We start from the raw sequence: 26,928 nt of genomic DNA on the forward strand, positions 1-26,928 counted from the left end.
AGAAGCAGAGACCGTGTTGAGAATTATATATTATACGACGTACGAAACTATACTTCTCCGTTCGTATACAGTTCTATCCAGCTAGAAGGTATCTACTGGGCTAGGATTTGACAGCCGTCTGTGCCATTGTTTTGACTACGCATAACCGTCTTTCAGGCGCTTGTTCTCAATCACCACTACGCACTAACATTCGACGACAGTCACATCAAATCAACCCACCTTTCCAACTTACCACGGATAACCACTGATGAATGCCACAGTGGTTATCATTCCATATACAAATCAGACGCTCAACTTTGAAATCATATATTTGTACTGTACCTTCAAATTGACCAATGAACATTAAAAGGCTTGATTCTTCCACAATATCGAATGAAATGCCTTCCAGCTGGATTGCCCTGTGTACGTATATAAGAGCTAATTACTTGCCGCTAGTAACCGTAATAAATATTTTAAATTATTTTTAACGCAATGCGCAACCTAAAATTACATTCAGCTTTCAGTTCGCCAGAAGAAACAGGACTTTGTCGTGCTCCCAAAAATGCAACGTAGCAAACTTTTAAAAGTCCTCCGAATTCCATATCGATAAACTTAATGAAAGTGACTTATCCCAAGTCTAATTCTTCGAAATGCACTAGCGTAAACTATACGTTATATAGGTATAATTACTTATATATATGTAAATATACATACCATCACTTGTATCAATAAACTGGTGCACAGTACCGTAGCGGCATTAACCACAGCAATAAGTGCACAGAGTACCCGATAAAAGGATGTATCCTCCTAAAGAAGCACGTATGTAAAATCCATCCCATAATTAAGATAAGTAACGTTACGCAACATACGTTCCCTCTATTTTTCTTCATCTATACACGTATACGTCCACATATGCTTCGAGTACGAAAGTATAGTGACATACATAGGTACTCCAGTAATCAGCTGGCACTAGATATCGGTCCAGGATCTCAATGATACGAGCTGGTAAAAATGCCTGTCGACACACATATTTACCGACTGTTTGATCAATCACAGAACCAGCCTTAGTCACACAGTTACGTGTATCGCAGTAAACTCTCTTGGCATACAGAGAATACAGTTGGAGGACATATCGGTAGGAGCCAAACTATAGAGGCATAAAGTAATATCGGCCACTCGTCAAGAGAGTACAGAGGTTTTGTTTTCTATATAGTACGCAGCGCCCTATACGCAGACTGCCTGAATACGAGAGAGTAGGATATATCCGAGACGGTTAAAGAGAGAAAGAGAGAGAGAGAGGAACACAGAGCAAAGCAACTCCAGAGCTTTTGGGGTATTTGTAAAACGGGGTTGCCGGAGAGGTGGCGCCCTCCCTCATGTCTTCGATCGACCCTGCTACCTTCCTTTCTGCTTGTCCGTCCGTCTCTACGTCATCCCGTAAGGGTTGTATTCAGCGCCACTGAGCCAGTCGCTACTCGGTCACCCTCCAAGTAGGGGCTGCTGCTCTCTCTCTCTCTCTCGTTACCACGAACAAGCCTTTGAACAGTTGTTAACGTGGTACCCGTACGCTCGATACAAAACGGCTGCAACTGGATTTATATTCGATTGCTATTCATCGATAATAATCCAACTGCATATTCACGGGTATCGTCCTTGGCGGAGCACGAGTTTTCATATTCATCAAGGCGCTACCATGCCGCACAACCCACGGTGCTGGAGTTACTTTAATTCGTCTGCTGCTGCTGCTACGCGAACTTTCCTTGGATAGGATACACTCGTTTGGAATTGTCTCCGGTACGATGGGGATTTATATATTTTATTTATTTGACACCAGGTATAATTTGAGGATGCGTCAAGAATTTCGTGAAATCGTACAGTTTATCGCTGCTGCGCGATACCCTCTGCGTATGGGAGTCTTGAAGGATACTGGAATACTTGAGGGATACTAGGGAAGGGTGGGTGGCTGGAATGATTTTGGTGTTATCAAAGGGATGGCCATTTCACCTGAGATGAAAGAGTTCAATCAGACTGTCTATGAATAAATTATAGAAGGGGTCACGGTGTGCTTGGACGTATAATGTATGGATGTACATGGTTGCCTTTTTTTTATAGCACGTGCCACCCTCTGGGAATTCCTGTACTCCAAGTTTACCCCTGTTCTTCTACGTAATCAGTAGTACAGTCTGGTATCAAATTCTTATTTATGAGTCCTTCGGCGGTGTTATCAGACTCTTCGTATCAGGCCACGTCGTATTCACGAATACTATGAAATTGTCAGGAACGCTGGAATACCCTCGACGCGAAGGACGTCTTCGTCGCGCACCAGGAAATGTGTCCTAGGGGACTCGGGATGAGACTGGTGTTCTCGAGTAACCTGGAATTTTCATTATATATTAAGTATTTTCCAGTGAAGTAAAAAGTGCGTGAGTGATATATACATACGTGTACACAAAATATATACTGAAATACGTAAACGATCACGTTGCTCTCGTAGAAGGTGTCAACCAGTGCGAGCCGTGGAGGATCGATTAGAGGAAGAGAATAGAGAGAACGAAAAGAAAAAGATAAATAAAAAATAAAGAAACTGTCAGAAGTGAAGTAGCGTGCCAAAAACCCCACCCTGGTAAAAGCAAACGGGTCTCTACGTAGTGAAGTGTCGTTAAGGCCAGGGCGTGACACCAGCCAGGAAACGGGGTAACCTCTTTCCGGGGACTTTGCCCTTCCTCGACGTCATCCAACTTCCACTTCGTGATTAGCAACCTTGTGCAGGTACCTATCTTCGGGTTCCTTTTCTGGTCTCTTATCACCGGTAGTCGGTCGTTATCTCATCTCCAAGGTATCACGATCCTCAAATAGCGCTAAGGGGATGAAAAGGTTTGATATTTCTTAACAGGCGACATCATCCACACGTCGGTCTACATTCTCGATCAGTCAAGGTGAAATAGACGATTTGACCCACCTTTATACGAAGTAGCTTCTTTCTCATCGACTTGAGGCTGTCTTTTGAAATGACTGAACCCCCGCAACAGGCTGCCAGGTTATTTCTTTCACGTTCATCATTTAACGTTTGACGTCCTCCCTCGAATTGCCTTCGATTAAGTCCGATATCCCTAAGATCCAACCCACTGAAAGCGTCCACTCCTGTATAAGCGGCAAGAAAGAAGACATGATGTGAGATCAGTTTTTTTTTAAGCTGGATCCCAAGTGTCCTTTTACAACGTCATCCGTTTATCCTATCTACATTGTGGGGTGGAATTAATATTGTACTCTAGTGTATGGGAAAAAATATCGATGGTCGCTACATCCAAACACGTACAGGTCAGAGGTTCAGATAGGTTTCGAGTTCGACTCACTGATTCTGCAGTTTCGCGGCTTGTGTACCTACCCAAGTTGTAATTCTTCCAGGAGTTTGGAAACAATCAAAACTGCGGCTTTGTTTCAGTTCATCCTTTTGTTGCTGTCCATAAGACCGTCGAGTCGGGCCACTGTAGTGAGAATGTCAATCAACAACTGGGATCCAGGATGGTTGTTTCTATGGTGTATTTTTACCTGGCACTTCGTATCCCTAGAAAACACTGGATTAATAATGATAAAAGACTTCATCGGACCAAGTGACCTTTTAGTATAAAAATAATATTGAATCTCACACGTTTATAAGTTCAGACTCAAACCCCCTGTTCATAATTAAAAAAGCTCTTTGACCTGATCATAATGGCTGTGAAATATTTATAAGCATATCCAAGTAGTCTCTGACAATTAATTTCATTCACAGGTAAGCAGTATCCTCGACCAGGATATACAAGGTTGGGCTTGGAAATAAAAAAACTCAAATCATCCCAATCAATTGAAACGGACGACAGTCCGGAAGCGGAAGGAACTTCTTGAAGTGATAATAAGATGTGAAATTGGAGCCTGATCTTGAGCTATGTTGGGTACCGGTACAGAGGAGGAGGACGCCGAGGATGTGGAGAAGAACAGCGAGGAGAGGAGCACATCGTCAAGAAATCGCGACCTCGTGGAAGGACTGCGGGTAGATACCATCGACAGATGGCCCTAAGGACATGCCGATTTCGTGGACCAGGTACCAGCGATGTTGTACATAGGGAAGAAATCCAAGATCGTCATAAAAAGGGAGTGATCGTCCTCCTCGTCGTTTTCGACGTCGTCATCGTCGTCCTCGTCATCATAGACGGCGTCCACGCGAGGCTGATCCTTCCGTATACAACTGGCAGACGAGTAGTGACCGGATACTCGTTGCCGGAGAACTTGCCGATGAACGATCTTATGATGATCCACATAAGGAAAACGTTCAGGTGACGAAACACCGTGTTGCTGAGGGCAAGTGTTTAGTGCGTATGTGTACCTGTGTTTAGTGCCGAGGAGAAAGCGATACTAAGGGCCGGAAGGTCAAAGGTCAAGGTCGGTAATACAATTTCGAAGGGAACCAGAATCCTGGACCGAGAGAAGAGACGAGATCAAATTGAAAATGGAGATGAGACCTTAGGAGAGACCGAATATACAAGTAGCAAGGTCTCTGCGTGATTTCCTGGGACGAGTCTGTTTCTCATGGACCCTTTTATGAATTTCTACCTGATCCTGGATCAGGTCTGCTTGGTGTCGGGACGCTGAGAAAAATATTTTTTTTTTCATTGATCCCCAAGAAAATCTTGGTCCAGGACCTTTCGTCTGGGGTGACAAAGGTACTGGGTGATCTTGACGACTACGAGGGGACTCCTCGAGATCCTTGGATGCTGTGTTTAACAAGTGCGTGGCCTGCTTGAGATTGTAAATTAGTATACCGAGTGCACTGTGGTTAGGGGTGGATTGAAAAATAATTTTTTTTTAAATTTTACCCCTACTGGACATGAGACGCGATTTTACTGATGATCATGAGAGTCGCGCCTCTGGCTTGCAAAGGCCCTGAGCCGCAGCGAGCAAGGACGCTGATTTAACGGAGAAAGGATGCCAGGGGGTCGTAGGGGCCTAGTAGCCCCTCAAAATACGTTCCTGGAGAACATCATCCGCAGAAGCAGTAGCCAACGTGAGTAGAACCCTTAGAAATACGTTCTATCTAATATTACTGGTAAGAAGGCCAGCGGCGGTGTGGCGTCTAATCAGGCTAGAAATTAGAACCTACCATTGTCAACCAGTAAACCTTGCTTTACCGGAAACAACCAATTTTTCGTTTACTCATTAACCCTTAAAAAAAATTTTTTTTTTATGTACCACTTCGCTCGTCCAACTTGACTCGGACTTGGACTCGGAGATACGAAAATGTCTTTGTCACTCAAGGACTCGTAGATATACCCTAGATGAACACGTTGGACCATGTCCGTAGCCAAATGCCTCTATATAAGCTTCCTCGAGGACACCTCTGGTTCTTTCATCCTAGGATGAGTATAAAGCTGCACTTTATTGTCTCTGATCTCAAGGATACTTGAATTCCGCGTTAAATCCTGCGTCCAACGACGGCGGCGTGAAATATTTTGGGATCGATCCTTAAAATGTGAAAAGCCAGATTTACCCTATACAAAAAATTCTACAAGATTCGGACATTGCGTCTTGCGCTCTTATCAGTGGAGTGGCCAGGCCAGCTATATCTGGAAGGATTTTTTTTTTACGATGACACTATATCTATATCTCATATGGCACAAATGAGTCGGCCAACGCTGTGTAGAGTAAGGAGGGAGAGAGAGTGGAAAAAAAATTAACAGGGAGAGCGAGAGAGAGAGAGAGAGAGAGAGAGAGAGAGAGAGAGAGAAAAGCCAGAGACAGAAGGAGAGAATGGGAATTTTGTGTCAAGCGAGAAAGTGCCTCTCTCGTTCAGGGTACCAGGAGAAAAAGAAAAGCTGTGATAGTCCAGAATTATGACCTACTAGGAAACGTTATCTCGTCGGGGGTCGCTACCACCTCTATACGATCGTTCCCGATTTTTGTTTTATACCTCAGTGGTTGGCACCCTTGACTGCAACATGAAAAAGAAAGAATATATATATATATATATATTACGTGGAATCGCACAGTCTGGGTATTATTGATGCCTTAGAAATATTTCAGTGCCTTTCGTAACTAGCACGAAGAAGTTTGGAACACGACGCCACGCGACGCTTGTTACCCCTGCATTGTTCCACCCTTCTTTTTTTTTGAGATCACCACCACGATTTCACCACCACTTACTCTCTCACCGGTACAATCAGCAATTCTTCCTATTCTGCATACAGTGTAGGATAATGATAAGAAAAAAAAAGTGTCACAACTATTACCTCTGTACAGTCTCTGAGGTTGCAGCTTTTGCCTATAGGAGATGAATTGTTACCCAAATCGGAACTTTATAAAACATCCTTACTATAGTGCGTACCTTGGGCTCTTGGTTGCATCCAAAATGAATTCTAACGAGAATACGCCTTATCTTCGCTCGGATAGGGTAGTTAGCCTTGAAAAAGGTATAAGCACAGTTGAGGGGTGGGTTTCCGCGTAAGATAAAGGAGAAGGTGGGTCACGACTATGGGAGTAAGGAATTTCCGAACCCTTTGCATAGCGAAGAGAGGTTATAACATATCGAAAGGGTTGCAAGGCTGTGAGGTTAGGTTCGCTTGTAGGAAGGGTTAGTAGCAGGGGGTTGTATTTTCGATCAGACTCGAGTCTGGCTGAGACCGGAGCGAGATAGCGTAGGGGTACTCTCGGTCGGCTGTTTCCGTGATGATTCGGGCGTGTCCGTTGGGTCATTGGGTCAAATCTACGGAGCATGGGGGTCAACCTCGTGTTATATGGGGGTGAACGTTGTACGTTCTATAATGCAAACTTTACTCAAATCCTCAAAAATTTGTTTAACCTCTCATTTTTTTAACCGACCCTACTCCCGTTATTTTCATACCTCTCGTCTCTTATTCACGTGCTTCCCACCATCACTTCCATCTCTAGAAGCAACTTCACCCAGCAGCAACCGCCTGGCGTCGGCACCGGCATCGCAACGTCATCGACTACCTCCCCCCCTGCCCTCTTTCATCCACTTCGTTTTACTCCTCACCTCTTTCTTTCCACTGCCTGGACTATTTTTAGAACCCGCCAAGAGTCGCGCTTTTATCGTTAATTTAGATTTTACTTCGAGCAAATTCATTACCCACACCCTGTTTGACAAGGGATCAAAACGCGTCTGTAATGGAGTCGAATATTATGAACCGACTGCGAAAATGATCATTATCAATTTTCATCAATCGATCAATCACCTGTCAAATATGGAAGTATCATCCCTTATGTATATGCAATAGCCATGCAGCATCCCTCCGTATCATTTTTGAAATAAAAAAAAATGCACGCGTCCTATTTTTCATTTCTACGTCCCCAATGTCTCAGACAACGACCAATCGATTTCTACTTTTGCACTGACGTTTAATCGCATACAAGCTTGACATATATTTCCTTAAAGGCCAGGCTGACCAACCTGTCGAACTTTCATCTACTATTAATCCGTATATCACTCCCATTCTGGAAACGCGATCTGGTGACGCATCTTCCATGCGTTTCACGGACGATATACCGAACGCTCAAATTCGATATGGGTATTTAGAAATTTTTTTTTTATCAATGCCGATCAACATTTTCGTTAGCAATTAGAGTCGCTACTAAGAAAGTATCTTTTTCTTCAAAACGGCATTCCGCTCGGCAATGGCAAATGTGAAGCGTCCGATTGGCATCGATTCCTACTCGCCAAGTCGCTGTTCCCATTTGCGGCTCAGGGGCGGAGAAAGAAGGGGCGAGCGGAGGGTTCGCTACTCTACTAGGTTTGCGATCGATGATTTTATTTTCCGCGAGTAGGAAAGCCCGACGGGCGCGAGTCAAACGATCAACGTCGACATGGCCTCGAACCCGACTGGAACCTTTTGCCCCGGGTCGAAGAGAAGGAAGGTGCCCTCGTAAATCGGGCGCACGTTACACGAGAGAAAACCGGCACGCAATCTACGTTTTAGCGATAAATTAGCATTATAATAATTTCCCGAAGGTTTGACATAAGGAGATGTAGTATACGTACGACTGTACGGTCGTGCGCAAGGAATGACTTGGTGATTTCGAGTTCGGCTCAGCCACGCCGAACTTAATAAGCAGCTTTATACCCGAAACATGTATTTATGATATAAGAAAAGATTTTCCCGAGGGGACACAGCAAACGGTGCGTGTCGAGCGAGATAAAATCCAGAAACCTTCGAGAAAAAATCTTTAAAGTTCGCGTGTCAAAGTTTTTCGAGTTAGGTACCCCTGCCCCTTGCCTTTACCCTCTTCCTCGCGATTCCCAACTACATTGCCTTCATCAGCGTCGCCCAGCTTGATACTTTCTCTCCGTCCTTTGACACCGGACTAAAACGTATGGCTGTTCTTCTTTTCTATTTCTTCGCCAATAACAAGATATCCACTTGAAATTTCTCGAAGAAACTTCCTCATTTTATTCGCAGCTCGTACAAGAATCGCAAATAAGGTCGAGACAGTTTTAAAGAATTTTTTTAACATTTTTCAAATACATCCCCAAGCGGACCTTCTTTTACGTCCAGGGACATTCTAGTCAAGTTTCTCAGTGGATAATCACATCGAAAGTTGTTTCCAAGTCGCGTGGAGGTATAACCTAAAACCGCAGAGTTTCACGGTCCGGCTATATTCCTTGGCGTAGGGTGCGTGTAACTACTGGCTGGTGCACCTTGACCCGTCGCTCGCGATCCAACACGACTAGCAAGTTTCTCGCGTGTGAATCAAGATTAAGCTAAAGCCGGGTAGCCTGACCTTACTTACCGAGAGCGCATATCGGGTCTGACCCTAAACCACCTACGCCGAGACCTCGGAGGTGTGCAAGTTCTAACTCACTTGAGTGATCTTTGATCTGATCGACTCAGGGACTTCGCTCTGAGTTCTCGTTACGAGCCTTTGAAAAAGGTCTTCCCGTACTTATCGCTACCTTTAGGAATTTTTTTCTTACGACTTACAACCTAGCTCCAAATCATCGAGGAACAATCACCTAAATAATTCACCTCAAAAATCACTAGCTTATCCCATACCCGACGGTCCCTAAAAATCCTAACCTCCTTTACTCGCAAACTGACACAATAAATTAGCGTCCTTACGTGTCCAGGAAGTGTTACCTAATGAATCATTATAAAGAAATTTCTCTCTCTATATATATATATACACCTACATATAGGCAGTTCAGTTATTCGTAAGTACCCTTTACTTACTAGTGAAAGGAGGGTTAAGGCTTTCACTTGAAAGGGGAAAGATGTTCTGGAGGTTCGTGGCACTTTATTGGCCTCTAAGTAGAAAAGTCCATTAAAACCTCCCGTCTTCTGTACGCGTGGACTTACCTATAGGTATATACGCACGTTCACGTATGCGCTGGCACACATCTTCAGCCTGTGGCCCTGCTCTATATCTATCTATATCTACACTCCCAAGAATCTGCATCTGGACATTGTTTACACATTTGGCATTCGTGTACACTGCGTGTATAACGACGCAAGGGCCACCTTAACTTATTGCGGCTCCATTGATCCCACTGTACATATCTATGCATGTAATGTTCGAGACTCCGAACCACGGCAGCCGTTCAATGGCGTTCAACAAGTAGAGAGGTTTTGAGTGGATACTCGATCAAAAGTACCTCCTTGTTACAACAGGCCTTAACTATGCAGTATTTTGTATATACGGTATACCTTAAACAATATACATATGTTTATATACGTTACCTAGTACTCTAGGCGATGAATGCAGTAACGCTCGTCCCGTTGAAAGGACATCCGATCACCAAAGACTTCATTGTGTCCAGTTTTAACGGGGTACCAGAACCCCTTTGGGTATTCATTGGCATAACAGAGCGAGCGACGCCATCTTGCTTTTTCTTTCCTAGATATTTACTTCCTCGAGCTTCGGTTCCGCGTACCGTGGCGCTTTTACCTAGAAACTCTGATTACCCTTGTCCCTTGAAATGAGTTCGTGCAGTTTGTAGGTTCGCGAGGCTGTGTTTTGCCGTACCACAATGGCCGACAAGTTCTGCGGTAACCCTGCCGAAGTACTTGGACTTTTATGAAGCTGCCAAATTGCGCGGGAAGATCGCTCCTTGAAAATACTCCATACGATTTTATACGTATATATGTATATAGCTTTTGCGTTTTCTTCTATTCTCATTACATTTTTTTCTCTTTTCTCATTCACTCACTCTTTACTGTTCATGACCGAGTCGCGAATTTCACTAGGGAATTAAATTTCGACTGGTGTTGCTTGGCAAGTAGGTTCGGTGTGTCTGTATATATATATATATATATATATATATATATATTATGCAATTAAATCAATGGCGGCTGCTCGTGTCTTGCATTTTCTCTTGGTTATTCTCGAAGGTTATAAAAAAAGAATTTCTTCGATCGATCTTTCTCCCGGTTTCGGTATCTCTTATTTATTGTACTTACTCTTTATCTTTGTCTCTCATACGTTTCTTCTTTCCTTGCAGCCGACAGCAGTTTCCTGCTGGCCAACGCGCAAATCGTCGACTATCCCATTGTCTACTGCAACGAGAGCTTCTGCAAGATTTCCGGCTACAATCGGGCCGAGGTACGTTGTATATATACATGTGTATATGGTATATATGAATGTACGTAGATATCCTGAAATGTTAAATCGTGACGTATTGGCGCGCACACAGCGGCGAGAAACAGAAGGAAAAAGTATGTCGAGAATTGTATATGGCGTTAAGCTCAGTTCACAGGTCGCGCTATAACGGCTAACGAGATTTCCTATTGGCAGATAGATTTATTGTTGACATATTTAACAAGGAGTGTTCACAAGTATGAAAATTCTAATTTTATCTACGATATGCGATAGCCTCTTACACTTTCGAGATTAAAGTCGAATATCGAAAGTGACGATAATCGATTCGTTCGAGTTGTCATTCCGTTCCGTCGTCTGCTTCACTCAGGTGATGCAGAAGTCATGTCGCTGCGGATTCATGTACGGTGAACTGACCGACAAGGAGACGATATCTAGGATCGAGGAATGTCTCGAGGGTCATATCCACGATCAATTTGAGATCCTCCTCTACAAGAAGAACAGTAAGTTTCCAATAAGCGAAAAGTTTTCAAGTGTTATCGTTACGGTTTCTCGTTGACGTGTCAGGCGATCATATTTCACGTGTGCTCACTTATACGACACTGAGTATATTGTCTTTTCTCATATTAAATCGAAAGTGAGGAATGATCGCTAATTTCACGAAATACCCAGCTGACCGGGGTACTTGATCTGTTTATTATTTTCGTTACGTATGCATGAAAAGAAGTTATTTTGTGTGAGCATCACGCACGTTCGTGGTCTCACGGAAACGAGTATCCGTAAACATGCGTATATTAAAAAAAAAAAAAATGAATATCAAAAACGAAATCAATCGCTGCCATCGGCTTTATCTCAAATCATACAGATACACTCGTATACGAGTCTGATTTTGACTCTCTTCTCTTTTATCGTCATTATTCATTCGCATTCGCATCAGGACATTTAAAATCGATTCATCAGCCGAGATAACGACGAAAAATCATATCGAACTTGTCGCACACGTCACAGGTGCGATAATAAAAAAAAGGGATAGAGAGTACGGAAAGAATTTCGAAATACGAATTCACGGTAACAGCAATCGTAGGCAGAGAGGAATCGTAATTTTTTTTTTCTTTTTTTACAGAGAAAAAATTTATCACGTACCAACGTAGAATCGAGTTATGTGCCACCGCGAATAATTTCCTTCGTTTATCGTTATTTATTTACAAAATATATTTTTCTCTTACCGTCCCACGATGCCCCGATGTCTTATTACATTTTTTTTTCTCCTTTTTTCTTCGTTCTTCCCCAAAAATCGATCTTGACTCACATACCTGAAATTAAATAATGGAGGTCCTTCTGTTTAAAGGTACCCCACGAGGTATGTCTAGCACTTCTCAAAAGAGCACTCGCAAAAAGCCTGTAAGTCACACACCTCGCTCGCATTTCTCTCCTACGTAAACAGACACTTATAATACTGATATACACGAGCAACGAGATTAAAGAACAACGCAATGTACATTATCAACAAAACGTAAAGTTAACACGATTCCGTAATGCCACGTTAGGCCCCTACCCTCTAGCCCCCTTTACAGCTCCCCAATGACGACCAGACACCACGCATGAACAATTTCCATCGATAGCGACGCTTTGGGTAAATTGGTAAAAAAAAAAAGAAAAATTGAAATTCCGAAAAATTAAAAAAAACTTAATTAACCGTTAAATTGGCTATCGCACAGAAACTTTGGTACACGTCTTTTTTTTATTCACCCCCTTTTCCCATTAGCATCGTCATCACCCTCGTGCACTTTTGACTTTTGCACATTCCTTGTTTTCCGACCTCCGCACCCTCTACCACTCCCCCCCGCAACCCCTGCACCCTCTCTTATCGCTCTCCCGGTACCTGAAACTGCTACTCCCTTTCCGTCCACACGTGCCGACAATATCCATTCGATGTTCTCCCATATACACGTATGAATATAACCACCCCTCAGGTATACAAGGTTGTTCAATTAAGCGAAGTTAGAGGTGTTCTGGTTAGCTGGAGACAAAAAATAGCCCAAAAAAAAAGGAAAAATGTTATCAAACATTTTTAAACGTTGCTGGATAAACTTCACGTACCGTACATGCCTGTACGTATATACGTTATGACATACCGTAGGTAACCACATGCATTGGGGCTGCCAGGAGAAACTTTGGTACTAGCAAATTTTTTTGGACCTCTTTTTTTATGATGCGGGTAATTTGCGAAGGGTCGTAGCTCGATTAGATAACGAAGTAAGAAATGAAAGAAAAATCCTTGTAAATATGTCCCGTAACGTGAAAGACTCGTCCCTGTCCTTATATTGAATTAGAACTAGGCTTATCCCTATATCTAGAATTTTCTTAATATATGTAAATATTACCTACTTATGCATACGTATGTGAGAATGGAGGTAGCTCGGATCTCTCTCTCTCTCTCTCTTTCTCTTTCTATTTGTCTGCCTATCTCTATCTCTATCTCTCTCGTGCCACCTTTTACGTAACATGAATACCATCGATCTATGGTTCTCTTTGTGTTTCACAATCCTTACGTTTGTTAGCGCACACGCATGCTTCCTATTATAAGGAGAGAGAGTCGGCGCTCTGGATTCGTGGCACTATTTACCAATGTTAAAGAGTGATATATATGTATATATAAATTACAGGTATTATCGATGACTGGTGCACGAAGCCGTTATCGTGATATCCATTGCGCCGATATCAATCTGCATACAGCTTTTCTCGTTCACGATACTCGTTATTAGTTTTGCTCTTGCGTAGCATTATTTTATACAGTGTGTATACATTTATCGGAATATCAATATTCCCCAAAGTGGGAGGATGCCATTCGGGAAGATCTTCCTGCTGTGGGATATGGAGCCCTCGTACGGTGTTAACATATTCAAGATTTGGATCAACCTTACACATATTAATATGAATATAGGACTATTTCACTCAGAGAGACTAATTGGATTTGACAAGTGTCACGGATTTTTTCTTGGCGGATGAAAATTTAATGTTATTCGAAGAGCGACAGTGGTCGAAGTCTTTCGAGTGACCGTTGACAAGTTTTCGATGTCGTCGATTCGACGAGGAAGAAACCGTGGATTTTTTAAATTTTCGATACTTTCTGTGAGTGCGAGAGAGACCGTCTTATGCGCGGTCATACGTGTAAAACAAGGATGGATATACAGATCGCTCGAAATCGTCGAATCGGCTTACACAAATATTTAAAACTGCTAAAAGTATATCGCAATGACAGCTGTCAAATCTCCGGTACAATTTAGCAAAATTTACTCCTATATTTATATATATATATCATAATGCCTTTGATGAATGTTTAAAGTTATCGCACGACGACTCTACGATATCTAATTATCATTTGATTTTTTTTTTTAAATTGACATCGTTCCCTCATACCAATTGGTATCCGTAGAGACACCGCTATGGCTGCTGCTACAGATAGCACCGATAAAGAACGAACGGGATCTGGTGGTCCTGTTCCTGTTAACCTTCCGGGACATCACGGCCTTGAAACAGCCAATAGAGGCGGACGACAGCAAGGGTGGATTATCAAAGTTCGCGAAACTCGCCCGATCCGTAACGAGATCGAGATCCGTGCTGGTCTCGCAATTCAGTTCCCATTTGCCGGCGCTGAAGGATTCCGCATTGCCTACCACTGCGAAACAGTCGCATCTGGCGCACGTGAGTGGCGCCATTTTCAAATGGGATCTTACCGGTAACATCGGATCGATAACGATATGACTGTTTCTTATATGAAATTCTTCTGTTCAGATGATGTCACTCAGTGGAGATGTAATGCCACAATATAGACAAGAGGCCCCAAAGACGCCGCCTCATATTCTTCTGCATTATTGCGCCTTCAAGGCCATCTGGGATTGGATTATATTGTGTCTAACGTTCTACACGGCCATCATGGTACCGTATAACGTCGCCTTTAAGAATAAGACTAGCGAGGACGTTTCGCTGTTGGTGGTTGACAGCATAGTCGATGTCATTTTCTTTATTGACATCGTACTCAATTTTCATACGACTTTTGTCGGTGCCGGCGGTGAGGTGGTGTCCGATCCTAAGGTAGAAAATATAATTCTTTTTTTTTTCAGTTATGAATTTTTATTTATTCATTTTAGGTTATGTACTTTGGCTTATGTCAATGTTTGCAAGAGAAGATTTAAAAGTTTTTTCTTTTAGGTTATCAGAATGAATTACCTCAAGTCCTGGTTTATTATCGATCTTCTGAGCTGCCTACCTTACGATGTCTTCAATGCGTTTGATCACGACGAGGATGGCATTGGTAGCTTGTTCTCCGCCCTGAAGGTTGTCAGACTTCTCAGACTCGGGAGAGTCGTTAGAAAATTGGATCGGTATCTCGAGTATGGCGCTGCCATGCTGATCCTTCTGCTCTGCTTCTACATGCTAGTCGCCCATTGGCTGGCCTGTATTTGGTACGTCACATTAAGGTGATTTCACCCTGCGTACACGTATTTCAGGTAACATATGTATAAAGAGGGCTGCGCCAATGATTTACCTCGGTCACAGTCACGTTCATTGAATTTTATATATATTGTATATACACTTTGGACATTTCTTTGGTGAACTTTGGCTCTGCCTTCCGCTTTACACTTACACTACAGAAACATATTAGATCCGAATCGACTGCCAGTGTCGTTAGTGATGAATGATATCATTTGATTTATTGAAAATTAATTATGTCAATAATATCGATCCTATACCGATCCCTCGAACCACGGATAAGGATCAACAACCGTAACCCGTGGCCGACTGTTCCTCGTTTAAGGTATTCCATAGGAAGGTCTGACGCCGACAATGGGGTTCAATATTCCTGGCTGTGGAAACTGGCGAACGTTACTCAATCACCGTACAGCTATTTGTGGACCAATGCTAGTACAGCCCCAGAATTGGTAGCTGGTCCATCTCGCCGCACTATGTACGTCACTGCCCTTTACTTCACGATGACCTGTATGACTTCCGTGGGTTTTGGTAACGTCGCCGCTGAAACGGATAACGAGAAAATCTTCACAATCTGCATGATGATCATTGCTGGTAAACGAATGTCTTTGTACAATTTAAAAACTTTTGAAATCTTCCATACTTCGCATTTCATTTTACTCCATGTTTTCTCGTGTACTTAACGCGTTACTCTTTTTTTTTTTTCTCTATGTAAGCGCTACTTTATGCAACCATTTTTGGCCATGTCACAACCATCATCCAACAAATGACATCCGCTACGGCCAAATATCACGACATGCTAAATAACGTACGAGAGTTCATGAAGCTTCACGAAGTTCCAAAGGCCTTGAGCGAACGTGTCATGGACTATGTAGTGAGCACGTGGGCCATGACAAAGGGTCTTGATACCGACAAAGTCCTCAATTACTGTCCCAAGGATATGAAAGCTGACATTTGTGTGCATCTGAATCGCAAGGTCTTCAATGAACATCCTGCCTTTAGGTATGATATCCTTGAGAACCTGCTGTCAAATACTGCTGGGATTAGACACTCATGTATATTTAAGACCTTTGACTCTATATATATATTTTGTATTGTTACAGACTAGCTTCCGACGGTTGCTTACGTGCATTAGCCATGCATTTCACCATGTCCCACAGTGCACCTGGGGATCTGCTTTACCACACGGGAGAGTCTATCGACTCGCTCTGCTTCATCGTCACTGGAAGTCTGGAAGTTATTCAGGATGATGAGGTCGTCGCGATTCTCGGAAAGGGTGACGTCTTTGGGGATAGCTTCTGGAAAGATTCTGCCATTGGACAGAGTGCTGCCAACGTCAGGGCTCTCACCTATTGCGATCTTCATACTATCAAGCGCGATCGTCTTCTGGAAGTTTTGGACTTTTATCAGGCATTCGCGAACTCGTTCGCCAGGAACCTCGTTCTTACATACAATCTGCGTCATCGGGTGAGTCCGTTGATATCTATTTAGACATACGTTATTCATAGCTTGATTCTGTTAAGGACGGAAGAATAATTTCTGGCATCAATATTACTCTTACTCACGAAATATTTATTTGACTTGCGGTACTTCTAACAACCATATGATTAACTTTGGTACACTTCAAAGATATTTTAACGTTTCGTCGTTTATACATTTTTCTATATTCAAAATTCTTTAAATAACTGATAGCGAGGTTATGTTACTTATTATAATTTATAGTGTAGCGGCTGTACAGTCCTCTGCAAGGGAGGATAGGAAAAGATAGACTGTATAATGAGGATACGTCCTACACGTCATTTTATACTAACGGTTAGGAAAACGATTATTTATCCTGTCCAAAAGGCAGATTGTTGCTTTTGGAAAGATTTATAAAATTAGAAATACCAGGCACTATGACCACCTGTTTTACAGGCGGATACGTCGATTAGCCGATGCGTTATAAATAATAAGTGGCAATGGTGAAATTGATAAAATATACACGATTCTCAATATAGCCAGATAAAGTTTCTTTATAGTAAATTCACAACAGGAGATAAGTCTCGGTTAACATGTCAGGCCGTTATTTGTATACCGAGTTATCGGTAACTTCTTACGAAGGATTATAGTATTAAATAACTTAGCTGTCAATAGAAATTATCTAGATACATAACGTTAAGATTTATCTGTATAATTCGTTTCGACTATTTATTGCAAACGCCCTCAATTAATTTACCAAAGTAGTATTCGCTGTTTACGAAATTCGAACGAGATATTTCGTTTTCTTTCTTTTTTTCGATATGAAGATTCAATTAACACGTCTTATTAATAACAGTCAAGTTCGAATGAAATATATGATAGTAGTATTTTGATAGTAATTTCTTCCATAGATTTGATGAAAGTTCGAATAACATTCCTACTTGATTCATCGAAAAAATTGCTATGTTCGGTGAATCGTAAATAAATAGATATTTACGTTATAGAAGACTGAGAACAATTTATAATTAATCTTTTCTTTCTCGTAAACCTTCACTATGCATTTTACGACCTGCTAGCTCAAGCATGACTTTAGATGCAGGATCTTGGTCCAGGATAGATTTGGATTCCCTGACGTCCTCTTCAGGTTCTGGAAGAGGTCCAACGCCCCATACTTCACAATGTTTTAATGTAAAATTTTCCTTGCCACTGAGTTGCACGTAGCCTTGAAAAGTTGTGCAGGATACACTGGATTTTCCCGTACCGTATTCACAGTCTAACCAAAGCCCAGGGTAGTTCAGCTGACCTCCCATTAGTAGTCCATTTGGCATAGTTTGCTGATGAAGATTTAGGTATTGATAGTGATTGTTGTAACCGGTTGATGGGAATATTAGGATGTTTGGCTCCAACTTGAATAGGAAGCAGGATTGATTTCCAATAAAGTTTGGACCAAGCATCCAACTGTCTGAAGCAAATCCACCAAATACATGGTCATCTGTATCTTGAAGTATAATGATAGTAGATCCTTGCATCGAGATTCTTCCTAGCATTGTGGAAAATGACTCTCCGTGTACTTGGCTCGAAAATAGGAATCTCCACTCATTGCAAAGCTCGTGAGGCAGATTTAGATTTAGAAAGAGAACGTCACCAAGACCCAAGATGCTTGGAAAGTGTGGAATGTTCTCAAGTCCATGACAGATTGGTAGCAGATTCAATTCATTCATTTTTGCTCCTATATTCTTGTCTCCTTTCTTCTGAGAGGCCAGGAATAGGCACTGGAAGGTATGTGACTGAATCTTTTTGAAGGTTGCTGCTTGCACAAACCAATTTTCAATTTGGTCAACAGTCAATACATCTCCATATTTTATAATATCTTCACAAAGGTACCGAGACCACATTCCTATCCTTCTGGTATTGACGGTGCAGCCAATGCTGCTCCATGAGAGGTAGTGTGCGTTTCCATAGTTCTTTTGCAGTCTCAAATATGAATTGATTGTAGCTTGAATATACTGAAGGAACGTGGCAGTAGGCATTTCAAATTTCTGTTCCTCCTCAGAGAAGCCATCGAATACCAAGTTGGTCCTTTCTTCAGGACTGCCACGAACAGCAAATACATACAGACGTCCAAAGTTCTCCCCGTTTATAGCAGAAACTTTCTTCCCGGGTTCATGGCAGAGAAATCGTACAACAAATTGCAGAAGCACATCATCCAGATGCGTAGACCAGTGTTTGAATATATCCTCACGTTTTATAGACCCAGAACTGCGTGACATGGATTTGAAAAGATTCTCAACCAATGTCAGCTCGTCGGCAGACAAAATATTCGCCGAGGAAGCAGACCTGCTGGAAACATGACCCATCTGAAAATTGAAAGTACAACAATTAATGCACCCCACTGAATTCCCTAAATGCTCCTACTCTGGTAGCTCTTATAACTTTCATTGAGATAGATTACTCGGCAAATATATTAAATCTAAACCTGAATTACTGATTGAAAAGATAATATCTCTTATCAATATCCCTATCCAGGCCTAGTTAATGATTAGTTAAGCAACTGGAAGTGATAACAAAATACTATATAATTCACACAAACATAATTATTCCACTAAAAAAAAACGATACAAAATTCAATTATCATATTAAAACCGAAGGACTCACTGTATAATTTCCTTCTCAAAAGAGGAGAAACAGTAAATTAAATGTTACAGGAATTTAAATCACACTCGAGAATATTTAAAAATCGACCAATAACCAAATTCCCGTCGTAGACGGTTCAGGATACCCGGTAGGAATCTCTCGTTAACGTCTGAGAACCAACTGATAACCAATATAGAAACGGTCCAGAATCCTATAAGGCTACGCGAAGTAAAAACTTTGTTAAGTTATCCTGACAGACCTTTAGTTGAGAAATACACCCAGATCGTCGAGCTGCTATCCATACACTTGTTCACGGCCTCGCGCGAAACCTCGGCGAGCTTCGAAAAAAATTCGTACACTAAACATTTAAAGTACTAATATTTACAGATCGCGTAACTCATCTCGGTTCTAATAGAATACTGCGCGCCCGATTCTGGTTCGGGGCCGTATGCAGTCCGTCACGATAAATAAAATATGTATGTATTTTGAGGTTATAAGAACGATACTACTTTCTATACCATTTCTGTATCGACTACCATCCCGGCGCATGCTCGGCTGCGCAAAATCTCCCACTTAACGTAGGCAGAGCTCCGTTTTATATCTGTGCGCCTGTTAGAGATACTTCCATTATGTTTTATAATATCAAATTATTACAATATAAGAGATTTTCTACAGCGAAAGAAATATGGCCAAGGTCGAGGCTAGTACGAAGTTATGTATGTACATACATACACCTGAATCTACTTACCATGATGCATTGCCAAGGGAAATTATATATGTACGTAGAGTGGTATCTCATGACTATTGTTCACTGAAGAATAAAAACAGAGAATAAGTGATGCTCCGTGATGCTCCCAGGAGAATATAATATAGTGACATGTGTTATAGATAAAAGTATTCATGCTATCTAGAAATATCTTAACTGGCGAAACGATAGTCATCATAACGAGGAACACCGTGTAAGGAAATGGCCGGCAGCTAGATATTCCATCAGAGAGTATTCCACTGGAAGATCATTTGAGAGAACACTCGGTTCATGCTGAACAAAGACATTAAAGTTCAGATGAGGGTACATGAGAGGTTGGGGTTTTTAGCGTGAGCTTTATGAACTAAGGTTATAATGGGACTATTAAATAAGGGAAAATTGTCTTGTCGAGTAATTTTCCAGAATGCGAAACTGATGAGGTTTCGTGGTCTAACTTAAGACCCGTATATCTGCAGCATCCAGTGTTACAACCATTATAACGCCTAATAATAAACCGTGCTGTGCGCCGTTGTCCGTTTACATTAAAGATATTACCCATTGTACCAGGCTGTAAATCGAACAGTTATCTAGCCTTGATTCGCTATAGAAAACCAAGATCGTTAAAGTAAATAATTCCAGAGAGAGCGACTCGCGCCTTACTCCATTAATATAAGCCAAGGCCTACAGAGATGGTCCCTTTGTCTTTCAGCTGATCTTCCGGAAGGTGGCGGATGTCCGACGTGAGAAGGAATTGGCTGAGAGAAGGAAAAACGAGCCGCAGCTGGATCAGACGCAGGATCATCTCGTGCGGAAGATCTTCTCGAGGTAGGGCCAATTCCGCGTCGGTCCCGTGAACGGAAAGAATCTCTGGGCTATATCTTATTATCTCAATTAATCGTCCCGATTACCGGGACCAGGAGCTAAGAAACGGACCAGGATAAAAAAAAAGGGAATGAATCCTTCTTCATTCACTTGCCCCAGTGCTCTGTCTTACACAGGCTCTACCTAAACGAAGTTCAATCGGTTTGATTCTTGCTCCTGTTTATATCTCTTCGTCGATCTTCATCTTGTCAAATCTCTCTCGTGCGGCATTTTACACGTTTCGAGATCAGACAAGATTTCTACTCCCTAACCGTTCTCCAGATTCCTACCCTCGACCCTTCAATATTCATTTCCTATCCTCTACTGTCTCTCCACTATTTCTCTCTCTCTCTCTTCCTCTTATCATATCCATCCTGGACACATTACCTTCCTCTATCTCACTTTGATCCACCTAATATGTCTTTGGCCACGTAACGCGCACGTACTGCTAAAATGGTGAGGAAATTTCTTGATGTGACTGTTGATCGTTGCTTGGCTGGCTGTGTCCGAAAAGGTTCAAGACCGACGGGGAACCCCAGACGCACGTGACGAGAGCCCTGACTAGTCGGCAGACACAGGATTCCGACGAGGAGCTCACCGTGAACGTCCTGCCGCCCTGGCCAAGTTTTAGGCAATTTCATTTCTTACGTATTTATTTCTCTCCCTTTAATTTCTTTACCATCTCTGCTACGTACTACATATATATATTGATACTCTTATTCATATATAAATATATATCATACTATATATATAAAATACTCATATACGTATATAAATCACACGTATTATATGCGCATACAACGTCTTCCATATATGAACACCCAACATATTCGTATCCTTATTCTTGCTCATGTTACTCCGTAACCACCCGATATATAAATACCACATATTGCTATTATTATAAATACTCTTATGCGACATCATTCGTGTTTAGCGCATTACGTTTTTCCTTCGTATATTATTATATACACCGCATACGCATCTCGTATGAAAATACGGCTCGAGTCGATGCTTCTCTCTCACCTATACGACGCTACTCGAAGCCTCTCGGAACGACGCCAGGACCCCGATAAGCCTGCAACCCTCTTACGAGTATTTCAAGCCTCACCTTATTACCCCCTTTCGAGGACCCTTCTATTCCTTCGTTAATTCGATTAATTAATTGGCCATTCAGGGACCCTGGCTCGAATCCGTATGGCGGCCTGTATCACATTGCGTCTATAATATACTATACCTATATACTTGCCATTTTAACGATCACCGCAATTTTACGAATGCTAGAGTGCTGTAAGATATACGCCTTTAGAGGGTTATGTGCATATGTTTATTTATTTTATAATATTATACTAGTATACAAAGTGCCAGGATCGTCTATATATATTACGGTTTTTTCACTCAAATCCATAATAATAATTCCATACCAGATTCCGTATCCAGGTATATCCATGTGTTATATATGAATCGTGATCGACAGTGTTGTGCTGTCGTTTTGACAGTTGACTGATGTTCGATTACGATCTTATATTATCATTTCCTTCGTTCCATCCGACGGGCTGTCGGGCTCGACTCTCTTTTGAATTTTATACGCAACGCGGTATGCATGTAACGGACACACTCTAGGATTCAAATTTCTCTCTGTCACCTACAATCAAATTTTTTATATATCAATTACACTAATGGCGGCACGTTGGGAAATTATCGTTAGCTTGTCTTTTGTGTATATATATATTTTTTTCATTGACGCTTATGTATACGAAATTTACGATAACTTCAATTCTCGATCGACGTACTAATTTAAACTCGGATTCTCGTACGGTTTACGCGCAGCAGCTATAACGTGTCATTCCCTTACTTGAAGATCGAACAGTACGATTCAGTTGGAAACTGGTTAAACTATCCACGAGTACCTGGAATGGCATTGCAGTTGGAATCGCGCTACTCCATAAAGGATCGATGTCCCTGACAGTTTCCAAGCGTGGTGCTATTATTGTATTACCATTATGTTGCAGCGATAGCGAACGATCGAAATAGGCTGCTCCGGTTGTTAGCGCGAAGGGTGATTCCCCGCGATTGCGGGAAATTTAAAATGACCGTAAAACGATTAACAAACAAACCTGTAATATATTTTAGAAATTTTCCTTCTTTTTATTCTCCAACACTTCGCTCGCTATCGCTCGTGACTTCCCGTATGACAATCGCCATTACCGTCTTATCACAGAAATATTTTAGTCCCGTAGGCACACCTCGTAGGTTGCTCGTGAACACCGCTGGAGCTGTACCCTATAGCCTTTTCGTAGCGAATTTTTGTAACGATACGTAAGAGAAAAAAATCTATTTCGAGGTTATCGAAAGATCCACGAAGCATATATGTCTTTATCGTTATATTATTATTGTTATTATTATTATTATTATTATTCTAATTGAACTGCCGCCTAGATATATATATATATATATATAAATATACATATATTATCGGTTTCCCGGTATGCCACCCGCTCGACTCACTCGTTTGATTATACGACGTACGTTAAATGACTCTTTTTCTGCTTTCTTTTTTTTTTGCGTTTTCGCGACACAGATTTCGACGGGAGAGGCACGCTGCTGATGTCGAGAAAGGGGACGGGAAGGATGGTAAGGATGCCGAGTCCTCGCACTCCAGGAAACTCTCGTCGGCTGATGAAAACAGTACAGGTCGGGCACGGCCTAGTAAATGGGGACGTCTTCTGGGTGAGTTATCCTGTTATATAATCATCAGGCAGGGATATTAGCCGTAACGTTACTGCTCTTGGTTTCTGGTACAGTGATGCCTTGTACGTGGTACAGGTCGACGTTGTAGCTTTGTTCAAGCGGAATTATACAGTGACGGTACTTTAGAAACAATTAGGTGAGGTCAGGCCGTTTCACATCCGTTACAGTCGAGATTCTACTGTGCTCCAGGCCATTTTGGTTCCTGTGCCTAGTGTTGGGAACTTTTTGATTATCTTGGTCCTGCGGTTTATCTGTTTCATTTGAAATGGGTACCCTTGTGGTTTTGGTATTTTGCCGTCCGACGTCGGCCATTTTGAAAGCTTCTAGAAGATTCAGGGGGTTGATGAGTTTTTTATGTTATCAGTAAGAGATTATAGTGATTTTATTAAAGGTCGTTTTTTTCCAATTTTCAGGAAGTTCCAGTTTGGATTCTGGTAGCGATACCGGAACCGGAACTGACACCTTCAAGAGATCCCTGAGCGCCCGGGACTCGAGACCGACTTCGAGCGCGGGAACCAACAAGGTCTTCCCTAAGCTGGGTAAACTGGGCGGCACTATAGAGGAAGTCAGTGACGCCGATCACCTCAAAGATCCTCATCCGACGCAACCAGCGAGTCTCGGCGTAGATTCTAAGCAGCTGTCCTTGAGACGGCTGGAGAGCTACGACGGCGGTCTGATCTCTCAGCCCAGCCACGACCGCGAGATTCTCGCAGCGGTTCTCGAGGTTAAGGTCGACCTGAAGCTCGAGGTGCAGCGTGTGAATCAGCGCTTAGCCAAGATCGAAGATATGCTACAGAATCTCATAGGTCGGCTACCGGCGGCTAGTCCACCGGCTACGGCAGGGACGCCAACCCAGCAGCAACCGTCGCAGGTTTCCCAAAGGATCCCACCAGCCGTGGTAGCAGTGTCCACGTCTTCGCAGCAACAGCAAACAGTGGACAAAAGTGGCGCGGAACAAAAGACTCCAGTTAGCACGTGCTCGACGACCCCCGTCGCGACGACGTCCTCGTCCGCGGATCCCAGCAGGGAGCAAACATCCACCGCGGTACCAGAGCGTCTCAGCAAGAGCCAAGAGCAACATCATCATCATCCCGAGAGGACGAAGGACCCGGACCGTCTAAGCGGCAGCTCCATCGACTTCAAGCCCACCCGGGAGGTCAGCAAGGAACTCCTGGAGAGGCTCACTCAGGCCTCGACCTCCAGGGAGGAAAGTAACGCCCTAGGACCACTCATCCTGCGGAAGCGTAGAAGTAAATCTCGCAACAAGGGTGCCGCGCCTCTCGCGCCCCTCGTCACCCAACCGGTCAGTCCCACCGAGCCGACGGAAACGACCCAAATGCTCGAGTGCACCGAGGATCGCGATCTGGCCGGAGACAGAAGCGAGAGGACCGAGAGGACCGAAAGAGCCGAGAGATTGGAACGCAAGAGACCTCCACCTCGGCCACGGGAGTATTTATGAAAATTCGCTCAAGCGATATCATCTCATTCGCCAATCATCATCGCGGTTTGATCACTCGGGTTCCTGCTTCAATTTACCCGGGTGTGTACATATTGATTGTGACCGTCCGAATATCATCCATCGTCTGCGACTCCAGATTCTATCATCAGAGCATGGACGTGCTATTATCAGGATCGACGGGGTCTCTCACACGATGAAGACACCTCGGCGAATTGGACAGAGTGATAACGGTTTGTTGCTCGTCTTCGGCGTGCCTACTAGGGACAATATTATCCAAGCCGGGTGCGCCAGGTCACGTGGAACCATGCGATCGACGACGATCGGTAACCGTGTTAAAATTCATAGTAACGCCTTCTCTGGCACCAAAGGAAAATACCTCGTGCGCGATAAACGTAAGCATACAGAGGAATTCGCTTAACGCGAATTTCTAATGATACTTTATATCAAGATTTAACCTGAGGCGACAGACCTTGGGCACTCGCAGTAATATTAACGTGCAAGTTCGCGATCGCATTTTCGCTATAGGCTTCGCGCGAGATCTCGTATCTATAAGTAAAAAACAAACAAAAAAAATAATGAAACGCTATACAGATAATATATACAGGTGAACAATTTTGATAGGGATACGTGAGAACATTTGGAGGAGGGTGGGGGGGGGACGACGAGGAAGGGTAAACACGCAGTATAACTACGAAACACATTTTTGCATGGCCGCAAAAAAGAAAACAATTAAATTCACGTTTATCGCTTGCGACGGCTTCTTTTTCGAAACATCGAAGTATTACAAGAATAATACGATATTACGTTTATCAATAGATAAATACACGCAATAGGAGGAATAAAATTTAATTATTAATATATTAATGAGCGGTAGGCTTGTTGTATACGTTCGAGCGGACGTCGCTCGCGCTTGGTTTTAAAGGTTGATTCAATTGGCGAACGTGAAACGTCAAGGTTCATACGAAGAGTATGGTAGACGCGAGGAGATGAATTTTATGGAAATTAAGAATGGAGACGAGTAAGGTGGTACTGAGCAGTGGGCTGACGTTCGCTCGTACGAGTGAGTGCTTTTTAAAAGTCTTTTCTATTGGATGTCTCGAGCGAACGAGATACGAAATTGAACGTGAGATAATGAGAGAAAGAGAGGGAAGGATTCTTATCTTCGGAGAAAACGGATCTCCTCGTGGATCTGTATGTCTATAATTAATTAACGATAGGCTAGTTAGGAGACTTTTGGTAATGAATTGTTACTCTGGCTGTGTTCGCTATTCCGGGGATGGGCTGAGAGTGTGAGAGAGTGCGAGTGAGTGAATGCGTGCAAGAGAGAGAGAGAGAGAGAGAGAGAGAGAGAGAGAGAGAGAGAGAGAGAGAGAGAGAGAGAGAACGATTTGATTGGTCCGAATATTCTTGTCAGGATAATAGCGTTCCCGGCTGGATCGCATATAAATTTTAAGAAGCGCGAAAAAAAACCGCGTCTCGTCACGTGTCCTTTTTTTATTTTTAGCCATTAATTATTTTACTCCGACGTCCTTGCTATTGCTTCTGTTCCTATTTATTACTGTTTTCTTCTTCTTCTTCTACTCGTATCTTCCTCTTTCTTCGCTTGAAATTCTCAGGGGACGCTTTTCGCGATTCTGCCCGAGCCGGAAGTCGGTGACTTTCCGAGGCGCGGTTTGATTCGTCACGCAAGAAAAGGACCTAAGCCCGCGTACTCATACAGGCACATACGGGAGCCAAACATAGCAATATTAGATATATATACATATATACATAATATAATTATATACGATAAAACAAAATTATTCCGAAGGATTATATAGTTCACGATTAACGAGGATGGATCGTTCGTGGTTCGGTTGTGAGTATCTTTTTTTTGGAGCACGGAAAGAGAAAGAAAGGCAGACAGAATCAATATACAGGGTGTCCCAAAATTACCTGACCAACGGGGTATGGTGGTGTTCGGGAGGCACCA

General features: G+C 42.6%; 2 protein-coding genes and 1 long non-coding RNA gene across 22 annotated transcripts; 1 reads left to right on the forward strand and 2 right to left on the reverse strand.

Moving 5' to 3' along the window:
• The first annotated feature begins 40 nt into the window (after window positions 1-40).
• Window positions 41-26,928, forward strand: LOC107263991 (potassium voltage-gated channel protein eag). 9 transcript variants are annotated; one of them, XM_025081335.1, is made up of 15 exons: window positions 41-1,773; window positions 3,752-5,020; window positions 10,466-10,566; window positions 10,931-11,063; window positions 11,909-11,920; window positions 13,997-14,265; window positions 14,356-14,655; window positions 14,773-15,041; window positions 15,338-15,645; window positions 15,768-16,053; window positions 16,155-16,518; window positions 20,598-20,713; window positions 21,264-21,380; window positions 23,328-23,476; window positions 23,911-26,928. In XM_025081335.1, the coding sequence occupies exons 2-15, from the start codon at window positions 4,942-4,944 to the stop codon at window positions 24,954-24,956; spliced, it is 3,549 nt and encodes a 1,182-aa protein (XP_024937103.1). In that variant the 5' UTR covers window positions 41-1,773; window positions 3,752-4,941; the 3' UTR covers window positions 24,957-26,928. The 9 variants fall into 9 exon arrangements, with proteins under 9 accessions (XP_024937103.1, XP_024937105.1, XP_024937107.1 ...); XM_025081337.1 differs by having other exon boundaries at window positions 15,380-15,645; XM_025081339.1 differs by having other exon boundaries at window positions 14,773-15,026; window positions 15,380-15,645.
• On the reverse strand, window positions 1,785-10,532 carry LOC107263999. Of its 9 annotated transcripts, none has more exons than XR_003058623.1 (7): window positions 10,425-10,532; window positions 9,705-10,348; window positions 5,856-5,944; window positions 3,365-3,544; window positions 2,939-3,120; window positions 2,422-2,837; window positions 1,785-2,353 (listed from the first exon to the last, which is right to left on the reverse strand). It is a non-coding gene; the product is annotated as an uncharacterized LOC107263999 (long non-coding RNA). The 9 variants fall into 9 exon arrangements; XR_003058631.1 differs by having other exon boundaries at window positions 2,939-3,216; XR_003058626.1 differs by having other exon boundaries at window positions 3,365-3,554.
• LOC107263992 (TLD domain-containing protein 1) lies at window positions 16,601-20,046 on the reverse strand. 4 transcript variants are annotated; one of them, XM_015731789.2, is made up of 2 exons: window positions 19,892-20,046; window positions 16,601-18,866 (listed from the first exon to the last, which is right to left on the reverse strand). In XM_015731789.2, the coding sequence occupies exons 1-2, from the start codon at window positions 19,940-19,942 to the stop codon at window positions 17,535-17,537; spliced, it is 1,383 nt and encodes a 460-aa protein (XP_015587275.1). In that variant the 5' UTR covers window positions 19,943-20,046; the 3' UTR covers window positions 16,601-17,534. The 4 variants fall into 4 exon arrangements, with proteins under 4 accessions (XP_015587275.1, XP_024937110.1, XP_015587276.1 ...); XM_025081342.1 differs by lacking the exon at window positions 19,892-20,046 and adding an exon at window positions 19,653-19,810; XM_015731790.2 differs by lacking the exon at window positions 19,892-20,046 and adding an exon at window positions 19,403-19,802.

The sequence above is a fragment of the Cephus cinctus genome, unplaced genomic scaffold (genome assembly GCF_000341935.2).
Source record: "Cephus cinctus unplaced genomic scaffold, Ccin1 Ccin1_scaffold0168, whole genome shotgun sequence".
NCBI classification, from domain to species: Eukaryota; Metazoa; Arthropoda; class Insecta; order Hymenoptera; family Cephidae; genus Cephus; species Cephus cinctus.